This window comes from Diplotaxodon limnothrissa, linkage group LG13, assembly GCF_057381915.1.
Source record: "Diplotaxodon limnothrissa isolate DT_005_m linkage group LG13, D_limnothrissa_male_GT1.1, whole genome shotgun sequence".
NCBI lineage: Eukaryota > Metazoa > Chordata > Actinopteri > Cichliformes > Cichlidae > Diplotaxodon > Diplotaxodon limnothrissa.
Genome location: NC_140608.1, coordinates 3,676,637 through 3,700,499, shown reverse-complemented (window position 1 = coordinate 3,700,499; position 23,863 = coordinate 3,676,637). Strand labels below are relative to the sequence as shown.

At 40.8% G+C, this 23,863-nt stretch overlaps 1 protein-coding gene across 2 annotated transcripts in view; it reads right to left on the bottom strand.

The window, feature by feature from the left end:
• The window catches only part of ehbp1 (EH domain binding protein 1), a 175,490-nt gene that overhangs the window by 111,010 nt on the left and 40,617 nt on the right, over positions 1 to 23,863 (bottom strand). The window contains exons 6-8 of one of the 2 annotated variants that reach the window (XM_085369657.1): positions 4,003 to 4,184; positions 2,435 to 2,574; positions 270 to 383 (exon numbers count right to left, since the gene is read on the bottom strand). In XM_085369657.1, the coding sequence (XP_085225783.1) occupies positions 270 to 383; positions 2,435 to 2,574; positions 4,003 to 4,184 (436 nt within the window). The remainder of the gene's footprint in view (positions 1 to 269; positions 384 to 2,434; positions 2,575 to 4,002; positions 4,185 to 23,863) is intronic. The other variant, XM_085369656.1, reaches the window with a different exon arrangement.

The following is a 23,863-nucleotide window of genomic DNA, read 5'->3' as shown; positions in this document are numbered from 1 at the left end:
CTGCACGTCACCACATGATTGAAGATAAATCGTACCACACAACACGACTACAATACCAATGTCACGAAGGATCAAGGGATAAGGGAGGGTAGAGCCAAAGAGAGAGGAAGAGGGGGAGACAGAACATTATGGGAGGAAAAATAAAAAATAAATAAATATGTAGATATAAACCGTGACACTGAGGGGTAGGAAGAGGCAACACAATGCTCACAAGACAATAAAAGAAGAATCGTGGGATGAAAAGGGGTGAAAGAAAGGTGAAAAAAGACCTTGGGAGGAAGCAGCAGGCTTAGCTGTTGCTTTGCGTGCTCGCTTGGGAACACCACCATCATCATCATCATCCCCATGTAAGCAGCTGAGGGCATTCAACTGGTTTACTATCTCTGCAAACGACAGGTCCATACAGGAAGGGAGGGAGGAAGAAAAGCAGTGAACAAGGCAAAAATAACACACACCATCCAGAATGTCCACACACATCCACACCGCACATTACACTGCACAATAACTGAGTGCAGACTGTTGGTTTGGTTTATATTATCATCAGTTCTATCACTAACAAGTCTGCAAGTACAAACAGATTAGTAAAGAGGAACACTAGTGTGAATGTGCATGCTTTAGTTAGTAATAGCGCTGCGATCAACCATTTAGCTGGTAAGGTCTACACTATAAAGTTCACAACTTTATAGTATTAACAGCCAAATGCAGTGTTTCCCACACCAACTTTACCTGGGCAGGTCACCTCAATCAAGTATATTTATGTTAATGATAAATAGCTAGCTCGTCCTGTCTTGTGCTGCTCAATTTTTGCTGGGCAACTAGTTGTTTGCTACGTTTCATATCAGTAGCAATATCCAGGTCCAAACACTCCTTCAGTTCCCAAAAACAAACAAAGCTCTGGGACATTACTGAAAGTTTAAAACAGTCCAGATTTGTCCTGATACTAAGCTTAATCTCAACGCCAGAATATGTTCTGAAGGGTTAAAAGTTTTTTAGGGGGTCGGATCCAAAAACAAGAATTGAAGCACTGCAGCACATTAAAAAGGACAGAGCCTCGTTCAACGCTGGACCGGGAAAGAGCATCATTATATCATCACCGAACAAGCAGACTGTGGTGTTCCCATAGACTCTCTGTAAAGTGTACACTTGAAGGTGGATATCATTCAGCCATTTCTACAGTCTCTTCTCCTGGGGTTGAACATGCTCTACCCTGTGTCTTAGACTCCAGCAGGTCTAAGTAAGAAAGTCTTTCTTTCTCACTGTAACCAGAGCTGGCAGCATATGGAGAACTGGTTCATGTACCAACATGTCAAACTCCTGAAGGCTCCAGAGCAGAACAACAACTGTCATCACTCACTGCCATCCAAGATGTGGAAGACGTTTATCCCCAGGAGTAGAGACTCACTATTGCTCAGTTATAAAATATTTGCAGAGGAAACCGTGTTCTGTGGGAAACACTGCATCAGCACTGCAGTGCTAAATGCATGCACAGAGCCAAAAGCTAAAAAGAAAAAAACTTTATCTACTTTAAAATAACATTTCTGACATGCCTCCAGAGCTTCAGGTTCCAGACTGATAAATAAAGAGGTAATACTGAACAATGACTAACAACCCTATATAAACACAGAGTTTTATTGAGGTTTCATAATTTACATACAGCATATAAAAAGACAAAAGAGAACATGTGTTTTACAGCGTATGCATTGGTTAGCCTAGTGTTAGTATTGCTGGGGCTGCTTGCTGGCTTGCTCTGGAGGTACCATTCAGGCAAGAATATGACAGCAGCGAGTTTTGGCAGCCCGGCCCATCCTTTGATTCAGAGATGTGTGCTAGTGAAGCGTAGCTGTAGGCGCTCAATGCATATACATATAAATGAGATGAAGAGCATGAAAAAGAAAGGAGAGAAAACATGAAGCTTAACATGAAGACGTGGCGCTTTGAAAAGTTGGATTAAGCAAAGCAGGAAGCAGCGCGGCCCGTACATGCGACCGTAGAATGAATCATGGATGTAAGGAAGGAGCCAAGCCACCGTCAGTCTGCCAGTGCAACCAATACAAGACGAGGGGAACGAGGGGTAACAAGGATGTGGGAAAGTCAAAGCAACAGAAAACGCCCTGAAGCAGACAATACACGGCAAATAAAGCTCATGAATTTACAAACTCTCACTTTTTTATTTGTGGAAAAACACACACACACACACACACACACACACACACACACACACACAAGCATAAATTGGGGAAAACAAAGAAACCAAGAAGCAAAGTAAATGCCCCAAATGAAGCCTGGGTCCCGCGCTTATTCTTCAGGAAGTCTGGGAAATTTCGGGCGTTTTGGGGATTTTGATCAAATGACCAAAAGCAACTTCAATGACTTTCAGCAGATAAATCTTTGATCTTACAAAGCAAAATAAAAAAGTGCTCCGCCAGTGTTTTACCTGTGATCTTAGCAGCTTTCTCCTCCTGGTTGACCCTGTTCTCCTCATCCTCCTCATTCTCCTCCTCAAAGTCATCCAGGTTGCCAATGTCCGCCTGTTTCATGCTCATCAGGCTGGCCAGGCTCTGCATGTCCTCATCGCTGGACCCCACCAGCCCCAAAAAAAACCAAGAACCAAAACAATGTATACACATAGATAGAGAAATACATGCAGCTGAAAAACATCAAGACAGATAGGACAATTTAACCTACACACCCCACATACATTTAAAATCCATCTCTTTCAATCATTTCTTCACTCCAGACGACCACTTTTACACCTAAAACTTTAACACCCCTCCCTCACATTTTAAAGCTTCTTTAAAGCTTGGTTTTGACTCCAGCCTCTGCCCCACTGATGCATTTCTACATCATTTCTTGTATTTTATGTAGTCCTCTGTGCGCCCCCCTCCCCACAGTCCCTCGATACCACCGCTCCATCATAATCGCTGTATTCTCCTCTCTGTTCTTTGTGTTTGGTGTTTCCCAGGCCCATGGGCTCATTTGAACTGCTGTGATGGAGTTTGTTTGTGTGTGGTCGACATCATTCCCCGAAGGGTTAACAAGGGTTACGCGCCATCGACCCGCCATCCGCGACACAACAAAGGCCTCGCCGCTTTGCTCATGCTCAGTGTATATGTGTTTGTGTGTGTGGGGAGGGGTATCTTTAAATGAAAGTTGCTGCCATCAAATTAAAATGAATAACAAACAGAAAACACTGACTGAAAGCATGTCTTCAAATGAAAGATGGTTCAATATCTTAAAATGATTGACAAGTGTGTGTGTGTGTGTGTGTCTGTATGTACCTATAATTTAAACTGATAAATGGAACAAAAAGCAAAATTTCACCCTCTAACAGATTAACAAAGAAAATTTAGATTTTCAGTCACCTCTGGTTAGAAGTGACATAAAAAGGGTATTAGCTAGACTTTTATACCAAGCATGTGTTACTGGTCTGCAAAGGGTAACACAAATTACTCTCTTACTCACAGCAGGGATTATCAACAGCTTTACTTGTCCTCTTTGCTGCAAACTTGGCAACTTTATTACTTTTAAAAAAAATATCCTTTCATACCCTTCAGTGGATAAAAGTCTCTTCATTACTAGACTCTAAATTAAAGCCTAATGAAGCCAGACTGTCCAAAATTAATTGTGACCAATGTGAAAGAGTCATGTGGATATCTGTGGCTCCAATCAGTCACTAGTGTGAGACATTCAAAGTTGACTGCTGTAACGGTCTTGTGATTAAAGACAGCAAAATTGAACATGACGATCTCACTATGTGCTTGCTTAAATTACTTTTGAAACATGAAACGACACACTGATTAACTCAACACAAGCAAAGGCAACAGAACAAGGAAGAAGTGAACATGGGTGTTGGGCCCAATTTGATAGGTATTATTCCTACATGCATCAGACTTAATGTTATAACTAGTGAGGGTTACAAACAACTTAGAACACTGCTGAATATCGCAACGTGTAACCACTTCCGAAGGATGTGGGTCATAATATAAGAAAACAAAAACTTACGTGGCCTTCCCCTCGCGGAGGAAAATGCAGGAGAGGGAGAACTGCAGCGTGGCTGACACCACCTTCTTGGACAGCGGCTTAAACTTCAGCTTGACATCTGTCTGTGTGGGCATCGGACTGGCGTATTGTTTCATGTTTATACTGCTAGTGGCCAAGGCCTTCCTCCGCCCTGATGGAGACTCCTGTGGACAGACAGAATTTAAGAAAGAAAGAAAAAAGAGGTTGAGTTTAATTGTTTTTTTTATTGTTTTGAAACTTTCATAAAGTGATGGGAGAGGGTTAAACTGATGGCCCATCACAGTGTCAGGTTTATATAAATCCAGAAGAAGCTAGAAGTGGGTCCCTCCTGAATTCCTCATTGTGAATTCTGCTGTAAAATCCCTCCTGATATTTCCTATCAAAGGTCCGCGCTGAAGCCATTTTTGCTGTACTTCTTTTCAGAGATGGACTCTGGGCCAGGGGCTAGCAGTCAAATTAGAATTTGGGAATATGCCACAGACCAGGTGATAAGAGTTATACAATCAGTGACATGGCCCTGCGTGTGTGTGTGTGTGTGTGTGTGTGTGTGTGTGTGTGTGTGTGTGTGTGTGTGTGTGTGTGTGTGTGTATGCAAGCTGCTCACCAGAGGACCGTGTGTTAAAAATAAGAACTGCCGGAAAGCCTTGTCACTGACTGCTAGATATGGAAACTAAACAGTTGGGGATGCTCCAGCCTTTTGTCTGCCCTCCCTCCAACAAAAACTGATGGGTTTTGCCTGCTATGGAAGCACCATGCTGTCAGTGAATATCAGGCTGGTTCACCTCCTTGCTGTGTTGATACCACTGACATACCATGCCCCTCTCGGTTCTCTTGTGCCTCCTCTCTTTTAACTGATTCTGTTTTTGTAATGTGTTTCCTGGTTAAATGTTCTTTTTCCCTATTTGCATGGGAGAAGGCACTGATCTTAGCACCAAAACCAACCTGTCTCACACGTCCCTTCACAGGCCAGCCAGAATGAAAGCAGCAGGCAGCGGTACGGCACATGTTCTCTTTTCTTTTTAAAATGCCTGGTTTCGCCTGCTCTCACTTTGTGTCTCCATTTCACTGCACGGCTGTCTAAAAGCTGCATCCAGCTATACCACAGAAAAACACCTACTTTTCTCAGCTGTGAATCGAGCCCTGAGGATTCATCCTCTCGTGCGCACAATACCGAACAAAGCAAACCAGCAAGCTCCCTTTCACACTACACCAGTCTGAGAGCACATATACATATACACATACACTCTGGCAGATAGGCTAGATAAAGCGATACAAGCTCTTTACATTGCCTGTTTCCTGATGTCTTCACACACAAACACATACACACACACTCCTTGGACGCTATGGCTCTGTGGGGGAAAACTCAATCTCAGCCTTATCGCTGAGGACTGCAGGGTATTCACACACACTCTCACACTCACACACACAGAATTTGTATCAGTACAGAGTGGTAAAGCTTTTGGTAATATAGAGAGAAAATATGTAAGCTCCAAATAGAGATTAAAAGTGTTACAGGCCAACCATACGAGACCCAACATGTGATACTCAAACTGCAAATAACTGTGGCCGGAAATACTGAAGAAGTGGACACAATAAACACTGAAGTAAACAATCCAAGCCTTCACGACCTTATATGAACTTTGCACATGTCAAATTATATTTTACCTATAAGCTAACAAATTTGATAACACATAATAAAACAAATAAGTTGATGCTTGAGACAGACTACTCTGAGGTGAGAGAGCCTTTGTTTTCAGATGACGGTTCTTTTTCAGACAGTTTTGCTGACTCCATCAAAGGGAAACCTCCACTGCAGTGGTCTGGGATGAGAATTGGGATCTCAGCTGGGAAAGAGTGAAGTACTCATTCTGGGTTGGAAATGTGTTTTTAGAGTAGAGGATGAATAAAGAATTGCAGCAGCAGACTGGCAGATGGGTTGGCCTGTACTGGTCTGCTGTGTGAAGAGAAAGCTAAACATATAGTTTAGTCGTTGGTCTTATTTCTGTCCTCAGCTATGGCCAAATAAGCTCTGGTGGTCTCCCAAAAAACAAGGTAATGGATACAAGTGGTATAAATGAGTGTCTGGGCTCAACCTTACACAGATGGTGAAGAGCTGAGTTATTCAGAGCTGCTACTCTTCCAAGTCAAGAGGAGTCAGTTGAGGTGGTTCAGGCGTTTGACTAAGATGCCACCTGGATGCTTCTTAGATGAGGTGTTTTGGGCATATCCAAAAGAAGGAGACCCTGGAGGCAGAACCAGGACAGGCCGGAGAAGAGGGAGGTCTGCAGATTGCTGCTTAGACTACTGCCTCCGTGACTCTCACCTGGATGGATGATGGGTGGATGCTTGGCCCAATTAAACACAATAACACTTGTAGAAATGTGCAAGAACCAGTGAAAAAAAAAACTGTTGCGAGTTGGCAGTCGTTTTCTGTAATCAGAATACATTAATAAGGGTATAAGTGGGCAAAACGGTCTATAAAAAGGCTATATGAGCGTGGCATTTTCAATGAAACTCAAGATTATCAGTACATTTTAAATGTCTGGCCCTTAATGCCATTGTCATTTCTTGGTGTGGCCTTAAACAGTGTGAAACTAAGTTTGACACTGCTGAGGCTAAAGCAGCTGGCATGTGGTAGCAGTACAGTAGAGCACAGCCAAAGACTGTGTGAACCCAGTTAGTATACATCCTTGCTCAGGAGTGAAAACAGCTGATCTGAATCTGTATCTCTAGCCTCTACTCCACCTTTCCATTTCTCCATCTCCTGTCGATATCCAACACTACATCGCTACGAACCCTCCTATCCTTCCATCTCTCTCCCTCTTTGCCTCCTCCTTAGTACCTCACGCCTCTCTCAGACCAATAAATAAATAAAAACTACAGAAGCAAGGCCTCTTGACATTTCCTCTTGACATTTGAGCCTTGTCGCATTGGCTGGGGAACATAATGACATATCATCGGCACAGTGATTGTCCACAGAGCAGCCCCATCAGGACAGGAAGAAGATGAGGAAATAAAAAATAAAAAAAGCACTCTCTTCCCACCTCTTATCTCTCTGCAGATTACACCCTGGCTATTATACTAAGCTAATAGCGCATGCAGATACTTTATGAATGAATTTTCCAAATGCACTAAACACTTAAGAAGAGGGGATTTAGCAAAAAGGAGGATGGGGAGAAAGGGGAGGTGGGGAAAATAGGAAATACTTAAGGATATGCAAATACTCTGACGGAAGAATGGAATAACCATTTCAACAGATTTGAGTAGTGGCAGCAAACAATGGGAATGTGCTCCATTTCCCCAGATGCTACTTGTCAATCAATGTGTGTGTGAGAGAAGGTGATGGTGAGCGGGGAAGTGGAGGGGGTAACTGGGATTAGAGGGACTAGGAGGTTGTGACAATGTGTAAAATGAAAAGGGAGGACAATGTAGAAGTTGAATTTATTACAGAGAGGATAGAACTATCAATATGCTCTTTTCCTGAGCCAGGAGGAGGACTAAATGTGTGTGCAGAGGAAGCACAACAGGAGTAGGAGAAGAAGACGGGCACAGGCAGAGGATGTAGGATGTAAAGGAGGGAGGGGTGATGGCTGCATGCTGCCCCCTAGTTGCATCTTTTTACAACTACAGTGCATCAACAGAAATCAAGGTTAAGCTTCTACTTGGAATCTATTTAACTCAAAAATTCAGGCTCTTCTTAAAATAACTAAATAAATAAATAAATAAGAGCATGCAAACCTGAAACTACCCACAGTGCCTCATCTTTTTTTATAAATTCCAGTCAAGAAGAGTGTATCTGTGTTGGAGCAGACCTCGTCTTAGACTACCAGTCCTGCCTCTCTCCCCCTGGTGCCAGCTGGCCCTGGATCGATCCACAGATGCTCCCCTGGTGGGGGGGCAGGGGTCAGGGCAGGAGGGTGCCCGGGGGTCCTGCTGAATCTCTCTGCCCTAAAATGCCAATGGGACGGGCCGGAGAAAAGCAGGGGTAGGGACCCTTTTGTAAGGGAGGGATGGATTAATTATACTGAGTGCTAAAAAGAAACCTGCCTTCTTTGTTCAGACCTGGTTTGAAACAGACAGTTGGGTAGCGTTAAACCACGTCAAAAAGGCGACGTTCACACTGCAGGTCTTAACGCTCAATTCCGATTTTTTGATCAAATCCAATTTATTTTGTCTGCTTGTTCACACTACAAATAAAATGTGACAGCAAACGCGCTCTAGTGTGAACGCTCAAAGTGGCCCGCATGCGCAAAAGAAGACATCACACACAACGCGCTCTGTTTAGACTCAGAGAAAACAATATTGTTTGACTGATGGCCCTTAATATAAAGACTTCGGACTTTACGTTTTCCAATTTTTGCTTTAAGTTATTTTATTATTTACATAATGGTAAATGGCCTGTATTTATATAGCGCTTTACTAGTCCCTAAGGACCCCAAAGCGCTTTACATATCCAGTCATCCACCCATTCACGCACACATTCACACACTGGTGATGGCAAGCTACGTTGTAGCCACAGCCACCCTGGGGCGCACTGACAGATAATAATGTAAATAACCTAATAATTATCCTTACTGCTGTTTTAGAGGAGCGGTGCTTCAAAGGATAGTTGCAGATTTCTGTCAGAATCTGCAGATTATACAGTACAAATAAAACATTCACGTTGTCTTCCCAATAGTTTCACTAACATCTACACTGGATGGCCAGGAAGTGTTCACGATGTCTTCTCGGGCGCTTCTCCGGCGCTGATAATTGGCGTCTGTCTTGTGTCAGTGACGTAAAAGATGGATTTAATGCGACATGACCGTTCAAACAGCAGTCGCTTTCTAAAACATCGGATGTGTATCGGATTCAGTACCACATACGAAAGTGACCCAGATCGGATTTGAAAAAATCGGATTTGTGCCGTTCACACTGTCATACCATGATCGGATATGGGTCGCATAGGCTCAAAAAAAAATCGGATTTGATGAGCTTTCGCGTGCAGTGTGAACGTGGCCAAAAAGATGTCCAACACACACACTTTCAGCTAATGGCTTTTTAACACAGGTCAACTGACTTTGATTTAAACAAACGTTACATTGAGCCATACATTCACCATCAATTTAAATCTTATTTATTCTTAAAATACACTAATACAATAAAGTATACATTGTATTATTTGTACTCCACTGGTGGCTGATATTGCAGCTTTGATTTTAAAAAAAAAAAGTTTTACATTTTTCATCTGAATTCAATTTAGTTTCAGTTTAGTTTCGAGAGTCTTTACCTGTTTACACTTCATTTTGATGGTTTAACAAGTTCATTTTGATTACATTTAGTGTTGGTTACATTTTCCTTTATTGCTGGCATTTGTCAGGGACAAATTTAAGAGTTGTGAAACTCAAAGCTTCCTCAGGTTGGTTACTCGGTCAAACTCACAGAGATTATAATTAAGGACATTTACTGTATATTCACATATTATTTTCATTAGTTTCATGAATGCAAACATCATGTTTTTTTTCCTGGATATTTAAACTTTGTTATTTTCAAAGTACTGAAGCTTAAAATAAATATAGTTTTGTTCATGAAATGGCCAAAAACAACAGAGACATGTACAGACAGGTAAAACACACACTTATATATGTATATGACAATCGTCTTTACTCTATGTATACACAGTTCTGGAGTATGCCCTTTTCAACCAATCTGCCTATAACTGAAGAGTTTGTGGTGATGTTTAGTATGCTGTTGAGATAGACTGAAGATAAAAACATGGCTTTAGTATTATAACAATAATGAGACGTGATGAATCGCCGGTTTCACATCAAGCAGATGATTATCTGACTTAAGCCTGCTACCACATAAACAAAACAATCCTGACTGAGGTAAAATGGGCAACCTGAGGTCAGCTGAAGTCAGACTTCATGAAGGCAGCACATGATAAAATTCACACGTGTTACATTTTGAAAAGAACTTTTTTCTTTCTCTGTTATTAAATGCAACACTATTGAACCTAAAACTTTAAAAAAGACAGACTATAAATATTCAACTCCACACAAAACTGTACACTGGCCTTTACGATTTGCATTCACACGGTTCAGAAACAATAAAAGCCAAACTCAATTTACCCTTTAGAATAACCCTGAGGTATCCCCGATTAGCACCCAAAATCAACTGGCTCTGTCTGAATCGAGCAGTCAGCAGATTGGACGTGGGGGTACAGTGCTATTCCTCTTGCCTCAAGGTCACAGTTATTGGAAATGGAGACATCCAATGTGCTCACATCTCTCTTTGAATCCGCACACAATGGAGTGATTCCTCTGTGTCAATTTGGCCTCCCCTGATAACTGATAAGGCTGCCAGTTTTACATACCACCTATGAATGCTGCACTATAGGCGTTATAGACACACACATCCACACACAGATTAAGACCAATTTATTCATCTGCTACTATTATATGAGAGGATTTATTTTTTCCCCCCAAGCAGTGTGTATGTGTGTGTATTTTAAAGGCAACAATAGCCATAAAAGGAATGCAATACTATCACTTTGGTTACGTTGAATTACAATAACAATGGTCCTAATAATGGAATGAACTGTGAAAATGGCTTTCCTGTGTATTGTCATATGTATATACACTTTGGAAACAGGACCAGAGGAATTTCCCACTGTGGCCCCAAAATTAGATGATCTTTCACTAACCACCACCCCGTCTCGGGTGGCATGAACTACAAAAAACCACCCCAAAATCAAAACTGCAAACAATTGAGTAAAAGTATGGGAAGAAAGTGAGTAAAGAGGGCGATTAGTTACAACAAGAGAGGGATTAAGGTTGTTTTAAACGATTGTAGATTACACCGCAGTTTGTGCTCTAGTGCTGGAAGAATATGGTGTTGAATGTCAGTGAGCGCCAGTCACACTGTCCCTTTACTGTATACGACAAAGAAATTGAATATAGTGCAGAAACAATCACTCATGAAACGAGAACCACGCTCGATGCTGACGGTGGGATAAAAACACCAACCACTACACTACACTCAGTTTAAAGCTTGATGAAGAAATATCTAAATTTGTCACCTCTTCATTTGTCATTTTTGTATTTGGTATTACAAGGGGTTTGGGGTGTAGTAGCTGTCACTTGTTTCAAATGATCTCATTGGATTCCACAGCTGCTACGATGAACCTGTATTTTCATTATTTCATCAGAAAACATGAAGGACAGCAATATAAACTAAGGAGCAAAATCACTCTAAAGAAAGACTACTTTTAATCAAAGTAGACTGGCTATGCTCATTTCAAGGTCCATATGAACTCTTGAGTACCTCTGTCTGTCTTCATTTAAGGTCATCCTCATTAGGACAACGTTCTTCTGATTTGCTGCCCCTCATAAACAAAAATTGAACAGCAGATCACATCATACAGAGCGAAGAATAGAAAAATATTTACAGTAGAGTTTTTGCAGCAATCACCTGTAAATACACTGACCTTGTGCTGTGAAACTTTACTGTCTCTATAAAAAAATTTATATGACATCAGGAAAAACAAAGGGTCTAACTGAATGTTAAGAGGCTGGAAATCAGGACCAAAGAGCGCAAGTTATCCCAGATGAAACTGTTGTATAAATAACTCTTTTACTGTTGCCACCTAACAACAGAGAGGCCAGTTACTTGATAAAAAACACTTTACTTCCAGCTGACACCCCCCACCCCCAAAGCAAACCTTCACACAAATAGTTGCTATTGAGTTTAATGACACCACATTCTAAAACTTTATCATTTAATTTATTTCATGAGATTAAAAAAAATCTCTTTATTCAGCAAGTGTGCACCCAGTAATCTATATTAAATTGTGAAGAGACTCCAGTTATCACAAATATTGATAATCAGTCAGAAAGAAACATAACAGTGTGTTTAAATGAGAGAGGAAACACCGATGGGTGTAGAGTGAGAGAGAGAGGAATCCCTTTAATGTAGGGGTGCCTCTGATGGCAGCAGATGAAAGGGGGAGCGCCACACACAAACCAGTCCTTAAAAGGCCTAATCCCAACTGGGAGAGTGGAGCGTTTTACTGGGGAGTAACCTCTGGCTAGCTTGTAACACAGAGCCAAACAGAGAGACACATTAAATGGAAAACTGGTGTATTCTAGAGGCCAAATGGAGTTAATGAAATCTCCAGATATAATGGCTTTCATCTCTACCCCACACAGCCAGAACCCAAGTCAGCAGGTTTAGGGAACTCAAAAAGAAGGAGGAAAAAAATATCATCAGGCGTCTATGGCATGCATACTCCCATGACCTTCCCACCAAGGTCAGACTTGATTTGAGTGTGAGTGCATTTTGAGCTCTGATTGCAGAGAAAAAAAAAAGTGTATTGAGCAATGTAGTGTAGCAAGTACGGCAAATTTCTGTAGGTCAACCCAAAATTGTCCTTGAAAGAAAAAGCAATCATGTTTCCATCAGCTTTGAGGTTATTGCAGAAATGAAGCTATGTGGAAAATTATAGCTTATGATGCTGACTCGTTTTGCTTAATCTTGAAATTAACAGTCACAAAAAGTAAAATGCTAACATTTGTCTATAAACAAGCTACATGTGGCTTTAGCATCACAGCTAAACCTAAAGTTACCGTTTTTGCCATGATCATGTCAAAAATCCCCAACCAGTTGTAGGCAAACACATTATTCAAGTCATTTGAGAACAGTAGTTTTATTTGTTTTTTTTAATTTGCCCTTTTGCACTATGACACTATCAGAGTGATGAAATTTATGAAACTGGAAGCCAGATATATATCGCAGTGTTCAACAGCCCTACGGCAGTCAACAAGGAGAACATCAACTGGCATGGACACATTTAGATGAATATATTATATATTAAAAACGGGCTCTTAAAATGGATTTTTGTAGGACACTGAATTAAACCGTCACTGTAAAAATCGCTTCAGATGAGAGCCAGAATGAATCTGTGTGAACACTGCCCATATAACGTTCTGTTGGTTCAACTTGGAACAGTTTGTTTGGTAAACACAGTCTGGAAAAAAAAAAAAAAAAGCTTTAGTTTGGAAAATCTTCAGGTTAAAATCTTTTTGACTGATGGTGAAAGGTAAAAGAAAAGAAGGCAGGAAATCTGAATTAGTTCAAGACAGTAAACTGCTGTCATTCAATCAATTTAAATGTCTGGATCAACTGGTTAATTATTAGTACAACTGAAATAAGTCACTGTCACTGAACTTTTCTGATTAGTCTGCATCACAATTCATAACGAGCAAAACTGCTTAGATGGACACCAAACTAATATCTCACATCTTTCTCGCTTCATTTCCGTCCCTCCAACCCAGTCTCTCTCTCCCACGTTATCAGTGTGTCCAGGGTGCCCTCCTCTTTTTGACTCTTTGGGTCTTTCTTTGGGGTGGCCCTCAGTGCCCCCCACACACACTCAGACCTAGAGCATGCACTTCAGACAGGGGGCTAATGGGAAAATAAATTACCAGCAGGAAAAAGCCCTGGCTCTGCACTTCTGCTGCAGAGAGAAAGAGACACAGGGGGGTTGGAAAAGAAGGGGGTGGTCAAGAAATGGAAAGAGAGAAGGGTAGAGAGGAAGACAGAGAGAAACTGATTGCAAGGAAACTAACGAAAAAGAAAAGTCAAAAAAGGGAAGAAGATGGAGAAAATGAGGGAGAGGGTATAACAGGAAAGTAAAGAGTGATGAGGAGGCAGGGAGGAAGAGAGACAGATAGGTCGACGGGATTAGCTAGAGTTCATTCCTGGTCTATGAAGTGCCTGCTCATCACTTTTCCAGCCATTTTACCATCTCTGGCCATCACAGAGACCTAAAATGGCCAATAACATCACCATCCCCACACACACACGCTCCCTGAGCTACTGTATCTTAGATCGATTACTCCCTCTGCATGAAGCAGCAGCTGAGATATGAGGAGGGCAGAATCACCATGGTGGCAGACATCCATGATGGTGTGTGCTCAATAAAGTCTGAGTTAGTGTGCGTTTCTATGAACATATACGAGAAATACAAGTGCATCAAAAAAAAAGGGGGGGGGGGGGACACAGAGCATCCATCCATGTCCAAGTAGTACTGTGTGCATGTGTAACAGGTGGAAACGATCTCTTGTGAGATTTTACCAAAGAAAGGGAGCTTTTCCAAAATGAGAACTTGATTGGAACAGCTCACGTAGGAATGTAGTGAATCTGTGCTGCTGAGAATTTGCATCAGGAAGGTGTCATGGAGTAGTGCAGGAGAGTGGAAATGGCCAAACAGCTTACATTACAATGACAAGAGTTATGTGGCCCACATTAATTATATGGCAACTGTGCGGGGAAAAAATGTATTGAAAGAAAATCATCACAATATAAGAGATGAAAATTGGCTTTAACCTTTTTTTGACAGTATAAAAGTACATGTGTGTACTATTATTATCAGTCAAATTAAATAATTAAACTAAACTGCTCTCCTATTTGCTTTCCCTCACTCTTGCTCTTTCTCTACTGCTAACTTCCTGTTCTGGTAGTTACTGTGGTGGTCGTTGATATCGGTTAGCTCCCTTTCCAGTGAGTTTGTCATACTCTACCAAACTGGACTGCAGCAGGTGATTGTAGTTTTCCTTCTGGTGATGATGGAGTTGCACTAACTACAATGCACCAGGTGCAGCTGGAAAGCAGGTTCGAGGTCAACGAGGCTGCAGAAGGAGGACTACATTCTCCAGCTGAAGTTGGAGATGTTCACTGTAAATGTTGTAAATGATGCTGATTATATTGGTTTGTTATTCATTTTACACAAAGCCTTTTACAATTAGAGTATTTGCAGAAGAGACACACTGTTTTTTTTGGGTAGTTCGCTTAAGAAAGCCTGATGTGCATGCTCTTCCCACGCCAAAAACAACACCCAGACCTCTGGGAAAAACTGCCTCTGACTATCTACACTGTCTAAATTCTTAGTATAGTATCTATTTCAAGGTAGTACAAAGCCTCTTAACATGAAATGTACTTAAAACAATGACAACTTACCATGAAACTGCAATATAAACACGTTCCAAAAAGATTATGATGACTATTGGATGATTCCCACCATGTTTCGTAACTTTCTCAGCAGATAATACAAAAGAGGACACCAAGAAGTTCAAGGGTTTTCTAGATTAATCAGACTGGGACCTCTATATGCCAGAGACTTAACAGGCAGATTTCCAGGTAATCACAAGATCGGAATTTTCGGGGGGGAAATTATTTTCATGCAATTCTCACTTTCAGAATCCATTTGTTTTAGCTGTTTGTTGGCAGGCTGCTGAGATCTGACGGTGCTATGATAGGGCCCTAATCCAGAGCAAAGCTGATTTGCTTAAGGGGGAGGGAGGAGGTTAAGATGGCCTGTGACAAGAAACAATTGCCCAAAGTGAGAGTCTGCTCTCTCCCACCCTGCTCCATGACAAAGGTGTACTCTCCATGCTAAGTGACAAATCTGGGGAGACAAAGAACACTAGCAGGGTGATGCTCTGCTTCAGTGGCTCTGATTGTGGCCAACTCAAAGAGAATCTAATATGGATTTTTTTTTTTTAAAGGGAGAGAGGGAGATTAGAATGAAAGAGAAACAATGAACACCTTCTACCAAGGGGGAATTAGTGGAGGGATTGGATAAGGAGCTGGTGTGCGTGTGTGCGAGCGTTCATGGATGAGCACTCGGAAATTCCTTTTGCATGAAAGAACAATGGGGTTCACGAATTCTGTTTCTGTGCATTTACATGTAAAGATATACTGATACAAATGGATCCATCTCATTTTTCAAACATTCTTAATGCGGCTACACCATTAGTGTTAATCTAATACTTTCACAACCTCAAAAGAATTGACAGCTAACACTGTAAATGTGATAGAAGCTAACAGTTCACATTTTTCAATAAAGTTGCTAAACTGCAGATTAATCAGATGAATTGATTCCTTTATCTCAAAGTAAGAAAACACACACAAAAAAAAAGTGAACATTCAGGTCAATTATACAAGGTCAAACATTATCCATACATAAATTGTGTGCTTTATTTAGAGATATTTAGAACCATTAATCACATTGTTCAATAATTGGAGCATATTATGTTTAAAAATGATTGAACTGCATTAATTCCAAATTAATATGTGGAACAAAGCAGCAGTTCTGAGCATCATAGAACATTAAGCTAAATTTCCACAAGGATAATCAAAAACTGCTGCTTGAAGTTGCAGTTGAGGTTGACACTTTGGTCATTGCTTCAGTGAACTGTGACATCATCATAGCCTTGTAACCTATCACGCTTACATAAAAATAAATAAAATCATTACATTAGAGGTGGGAAAGATTCACATATGACTGAAATGCCACTAAAGACCAACCCACTTGTACAGTAGCCTCACCAGGTTACAACAACAGATGTACAACACACCGAAATGCCACCAAAGTGCAGCACGCGCCAGAAGCTGTGATATCACTTTTTGTTCATGTCGCTGTACACAAACAACAGCTATGCTCGCCAAACAATAATGACGAGCATAAACTGCCAGTCAGAGGTTGAACGATTTAGACCTTTTTGTGGATATTTATTAGAAGAAAAACTGAAAGTAAATGATGTTAAGTCAGAACAGTTCTCTGGTTTTTGTTTTTCTTACTTTGTCTGCCTCACTGTTACCATTCAACAGTTACACTGAGCTAATTATATACTTTAAGGATGCTTAATGATCATAACTTGTTTTTTAAAAAATGAACTAGTCCCTCAATTATACATTGACAGACAAATCGCAACAAACTCATCATAGTCAGAGTGGTTATCAAATCTCTGTACCTTCAGTACTTCTGTATATAACCAAGTCTGAACACATTTTTTTTTTAAATGTAAGAAGGGAAAAAAGAAATCAGATGAATTAGTCTTAAAGTAAGAAAACCCATAGAAAGCAAGTGAACATTCAGCTCAATCTATTATACATGATTAAATATCAATCATACATAAATCATGTACTTTATTCAGAGCTATTTAAAACCATTAATCACATTGTTCATTAACTAAAGCATATTATAAAACGCAGCTGAAACATTAATGCTGTTAGCATCGTGCATATCCAGGATGTAGGTATGTGTATTGCCAGGGCAGTGACTGACCTAGACTATAGTCTGAAATGCAACGCTTCACACAGCTGTCTTTTACCTGACTTATTTACAGCTTTCCATCCCAGTGAGAGATCTGCAGCCCCTGTTTATAACTGTCAAAATGAGATGCCCAGTTTATGGAATCATTAAAATCAAATTACAATAAAAGCAAAGTCTATAATGTCTAAACCCCCAATGGCAAATAAAAATATTAACATATAAAATATAGCTAGAAACACTCAGTTTCAAATGGCCTCATTTGGCCTCTTGAAGGTGAAAGGGGTTCATGATACAGTGTCCTTCACTTCAACTCCTAGCACTTTCTAAAATGTATGCCTTTTTAGCATCAGCAACCTCAAATTCCTCATCCCAGACTGTGGGTACGGTTTTCCAAAAACAGATTTATATGGCAAACAGAGCATGTTTAGGGATCAGTCTAACTGTCAGTGAATGGCTTAGCAGTGGCATCAGAGCACATCACTAAAGCCTATTCATTGCCACTTAGCAGAACAGTCACCTTAGTTTAACACTGTGTGTATGTGTGTGCGGGTGTGTGTTCACTTCCTAATACTGTCATATACAAACATACACTCGCACGTACTCACTGTGAGCAGATTTTGAAAAAGATAATGTCAAACCAGTCTCCCTGCACAGTAGTTTAGCTGGAGTTTACCATAAAAGCCTTTGTATATGCACAAACCATAACCATCACTTGCATCTCCTGAGAAACCCACCCACTCAGGCCCACTGGGTCAAGCTTGTGGATAAACATGGGCATTTACAGAAGACAGTGTTTTGCGAGCCACACAGGCCTGTCTCCATCACAAGCAGCCATCTTAAGTCGCACAGGGGAAAAATAAATAACCAAGAGATAATAACTGTTCCACAGCCGTTTTCCAATTGCACCTCACGCCCCACCACAACTGCCTGACCACCCATCATCGCCATGTAACACATGACACCAAAAACAAGGCGAGATGAGGACAAAGACAAGAAGGTAAAGTCGGATTAGCGCCGACTGAGGAGAAGGGCAGGTGACAGCATGTGAGGCAATGAAGTGATAGAGGACAACCTCAGAGATGACTGATAAGAGAGGGTGTGGCGGCCAATAATGTACGACCGAGAGACTTTGTTCAGACAGTAGCGCTCAGAAATAATTATTTAAAAACAGAGGCTAATATTTTAGGGTCTTTATCTTATAATATAAAGCACTCAAGACGGCATCAATGTTTAAAAAAATACTGATGTATAATCACTTTAAATTTGCATTTCTTTTGTGTTAAAGACTGGCACGAGTCTGTACACATTGAGCGTCGGCAAGGGACAGCAGCCATGATCATAATTTAAGACCACATTAGCTAGTAGGTAAGAAGGCACTCCAGTCCACTTTGAATTATACATTTACATGGATGCAATTTTAGTGCATTTGGAGGTTTTCTGATTGAAAGTGATTTTAAAATTAAGTGATAGCCATCTGCTGCACCTGGGGTGAGGGAGGAAGATTGGACAAAAGACACACACTGTGGCACAGACTCAGATGAATCGTAACTAATGATTAAATGCAAAGTGTTATATACACTTTCACTACTTGTGATATCATCTTCCCTAATAAAGGGATGACGCATGCTCTTTTGTATAACTGGGTGAAAAGAGTTGAGTGGAGAAGAAGCAGTGCATCATGGGAAGAACCCCCCAGCAGCCTAGGCCCATTGCAGTAGAACGTGACAGAACAAGGGTTCAGGGTCACCTGGTTTATCAGAAAGAAAAGTTTTACGCTTAATCTTAAAAGCAGAGAGGTAGGCTGTCTCCCAATACAGCTGTTACAGTAGCAGATTTCATCATTACAGTTTTAACACAATATTGGAAGCATGTTATGAATAAAGACAGACATACGTTTTAATAACATTTTGAGTTTGGTCTAACTCCGAGCTCTACAACGAAGGCGACACAGGTAGGGGACAGGATGTTTTGCAGGTGATACTTGTGTTATGGGGTCAAACATCACACTGTATGAGGCAAAAACAAAGCCTGTTTGAGCTGGTTTCTGCGTGTGTGTAATATAAATGTATTTATATGTGTCTGAGAGGGACATTACATGGTGTATGTGGATCCATGCCGAGAGCCTGTGTGCACATGTGTGTAAATACTGTATGAAAGACACAAACTGTGTGTATTTGAGATGTTGTGCATATGACTGTCAGTGTCTGGTGACATCTGCTGCGTTGTTGGCCGGGTGCAGATCACAGCAGGCCGCAGGCGCCTCAAACCAAGGAGATGAAAGCTGAGGTCACAACCTGGACCAGTGGGACAAGGCACACAAATACAAATGCACACATGCAAGTGTAAACAACATACACAAACTGTATGCACAAGACACACACCGTAAACATATGTCACACACACACACACACACACACACACACACACACACAGCATGTGAAGGACAAAAGACGAAAGAATAAGCCAAGCAAGGATTTAAAAAAAAAAAAAAAGAGGAAAAAAAGAGGAAAAAAAAGAGGAAAAAAAAAAAATCAAAGCAGACAAAAGAAAACGGGACTAAAAGCAAAACTACACCCACACAGACAGGAAACTGAAAAAGATGATGCAAGCACAGAAGCAAAGCCCCACATTGTCAGGGGCAACAGTTTAATCAGTTTAATTAACAAACACGTGCATGTATGCATGTAAGCAAAAACAGACACACACACACACACACACACACACACACACACACGGTGTGTGCCAAGCAGCTGTGTGCCAAAAGCTGTACAAATCAGAAGGTGCCTCTGTGTGTCTGAGTATATGTGAGAGCTACAATCTGAATAGAAGAGTTACAGACACACACAAAAAGATGCATTTCAGTATCGCTTCAAATTCTGAATTTGTTGAATCCTTTCTGAATTAAGTCAGCTACCATTATGGTAAATTACCTTGTAATAAATCTTCTTTTGACTGACACAAAAACATGAAAAACAAACAAGACCTTCTCATACATACATTAATTAAATTACTGCAAATTAAAATATGATAATCAAAATTTGTATTAGACAGGCACGTTTTAAATTAGTATCTTTATACTTCTGCTTCATGAAAACCTTGTAGAGTTTGAAAATACTGTTTTGAACTGTGACATATATATAATATCTCTGAAGTGTCAAATTTAGGCCAGATTTCCAAGGTCTTTAAAACCTTCCACTCTAGAGTGCAACAGGAAGCAAAATATTGTATTTCATTCGACTGAATCACGTCATGAGAGTGGTTACCTGATTGTGCTATCCGGCTCGATTTAACAGAGTCACACTTTCATAGGTATTTTGTAGACAAAAGGCCCGCCTCTTACCTGTCATACCACATTAAAGTAAGACAGGAGGGCACAGCAGCAATACTGATACGTTTCTTTGATTTAAACAGTAGTGTTACATTGTAATGATGTAATGATGTCATTTTTTGGTCACTTAACTAATCCTAAACTGAAATCTAATGAAGCAAAAGTGGTGGAAAAACATGTCTTTGTTACAAGTGTTATAGTTACAGGTGACACAAGTACAGGGACATTTAAATTAGCTTAAATCTTGCCAGGTGTCCAACATGCAACAGTACCTCAACACTGATGCTTCTTGTGAATCTCGGGGTTATTTTATTTTCGACACCCAGAGGACTAGACTGAAATGTGTCAGGTGACGGTTACAGGCCTCTGTATTTTTTCCGATGTGCAGTCGAAGTCAAACTTTCTTTTCCTTGTAAGAAGCAACTTTGGGACAAAATCAATAAAGTTTCCAGATACGGCCCACTTGAGATTAAATTAAGTTGTATGTGACGTGAACTAAAATAATTTAGCATCTCTCCTTTACGTTTTTCCAAACAAAAATCCAGTTTGTAAACTTAAAAGAATGTAAATTAGAAAATGTGGCTTATACACACATGATTGTGTTCTGTTTGTCTAACACGCAAACATGAAATAAATACAAAAAAAGAGAACCAAAAAATATATATATTAGGGGTGCAACGATACACAAAATTCACGGTTCGATATTTTTTCGATACGAAAAAATGTTCATGCATTTTTAATTTGTCATTTATTAAAATTATAAATATTTTAACTCAAAAGTACAGTTTTTAAATTTAACCCTAACCCTTGTGCGTGTTTTTTATTTTGACAGCGAATGCGCACCTGCGGACCACTTATGTGCAGCCCTGGTTATTTAGCTCATCATATTGCAGCCACAGAAATTCTTTTGTCCATGAAACCATAAAGCTGCACTTTTTTTTGCCTTATAGTCTGATTTGTCATAACTTCTCCGTTTTGTGGTAAGCTTTTCTTTGGCTGTCACTTCTTCACCCTGACCTGTCTTATTTGGCTCAGCAGAACTAAAATATATATCTGTCTGTGAAGGTTCTCAGTCATCCAGGTCATCGTAGTCAAATATATATACTGCTGCTTTTACACACGCACTCACATAAGCTCAGCGATTTTCTGCGTGATCAACCTCTCACATGTTTAAGCTTGCTGCGGGAGATTTCACTTGTCATGTTTGCATAGTAAGCTAACGATTGATGAGACGATGTCAGAGGAATTGGTGCACAAATTATCATCACTCACCAATCAGTGCTGTCGCTCTCTATACACAGTTAGCACGATTGCAAAGTGAAAGCAAAAAAAACAAGCGCAAATTCAAACGCGATTTCAATATGTCACATATTGACAGTGGCTCACCGATGCCAATGACATAATTACCCAGCTACATTTCTGAAAGAATGCAAAAGCATTGACATATATTTTTCCTACAATAGCCCGACGGGCAGGGAAGAGATAGATTTTGGTAGCCCGACTGAAAAAAATCGCTAGCTCCGGGACGTCGGGCTAGCGATATTGCAAGCCCTGTATCTGATTGAGGAATCACTCATCTTTGGAAAAGAGAGTTTATTACAGAGAAATGGCTCTTTCCAAAATAAAAGCTATACTATCCGCTTCTTCTGGGCTATATTCTCAGCAGCATAAGGAGAATCATGTGCTAACAGCTGTCTAAATGACTCGGCTAAAGTTAGTAGCATGCTTGCTTTTTTTTGTCTGCTTCCACTTGTCTTTGCACTAGGATGATGTCGGCGTAAATGTGCAGTCATATTCGTTGTGTTCCCACTAGTGCTTTCAGGTTAATCTCGTTGAAATGACCTTAACGCCACAACACGGCAAATCTCCGTTAACGAGCTACCGCCGATCGCTTCGCGCATGGGGCTAGACGGCCAACACGTTAACGAGCTAACTGCGCTAACACACTAGTTCACACCAATGTAATTGAGCATTGCATGGCACATCCAACATACTGTTTTACTTTAGTCCATGACTCGCTTACCTTCAGGGTCATACGTCACATGAAAACCAAAATAATTCCAAACGCCAGATCTGAATGAGGTTCAATTTGCCTGTTGCAAGGAGAGCTTAACTTCTGTCTCGCTAGCTTGCCCTGTGCTCTTCCTTCTGACTATGCTGTCTGTGTTGAGCGCTCAGAGGATCTGCGCTGGACAGTGCAGCCTAGGCGGAGTAGTCGAACGCAGATTCACTGAGCGCTCAACACAGACAGCATCGTCAGAAGGAAAGTTGATAAAATAAATTACAAATGTTGTATTGTTCGATACATATGCGTACCGAACCGAAAGCACTGTATCGAACGGTTCAATATCGATACGAATATCGTTGCACCCCTAATATATATTCAGTGTCTCAATTGGACACCAGCTGCCACATGCTGAGTTACAGACAAGCATGACAACAGCACAGAGATGTAGTTCGAGAGACACACGCAAACACACACAGACAAACCTCTATGGCAGTGGTCGCAGTTAGTCAGCAGACTGGCCATGTGACAGGGTGGCGTGGTGTGGATTAGGGGCCAGTAAGCCTATTAGGGCGACAGGAGGGACCACCCGGCCTCCACAGCCACACACAGCACCCTAACACATAACTGGCTGGAAACACAGCCAAATACAGAGTTCCCCAGACACAGGTGCAGTTACACAAAGACAAAAATATACCCACATCGGCACAAAAGGAGAAACAGACACTCTCCTTATAAATGTTTTCTTTTTTTCACTTTAAGCTGAATTGTGGGGTAATTTCCTCCATAATGTGACTGCATCGTTTCCTTATTTAGCCAACAAATTGCTGATGTGCTTTCGGAGCATTAAAATAATATTTTTAGCTGCACAGTGGCAGAAAATGGCAGCGTTTAGGATGGTAACAGTTGTGTGTCTGTGTGTGTGTGTGTGAGTGCGCCCAGGGAGGAGTCTGGAAGTGGGGGGTAATCACAAGCATCTGTCCTCTCTCCACACGGCAATTAATTAGATTAAATTAATTTGGAAAGCATGTGTGAATGTGTGATCCCATACTAGGAACCTCCCGCCTTCTTACAATCTCACACACACAAACGCACAGGAAATTATTTACATGCCTCAATCTTTGAACTATAAAGCATATATTATTTAAAATTAGCATTGCGTTCACACACAAACAACCCAAGCGAATGCACACGCTCTTCTTTCTGACACAATAAATTAGGCCTTTTGAGTTCTCCAAACTATTTAAGAAATGGGAAATGAGCAAAGGTGAAAACTTTGGAGACACACGCGTGCACACAAGCGCAAATTAATCCCAATTTGTCGGCCGCGGCACGGGAGAAACTTTTGGGATTTCATACTTCATACCAGCTTTTGTCACCTTTGCATGAATAGCCGAGGGCTGAAATAATTGTG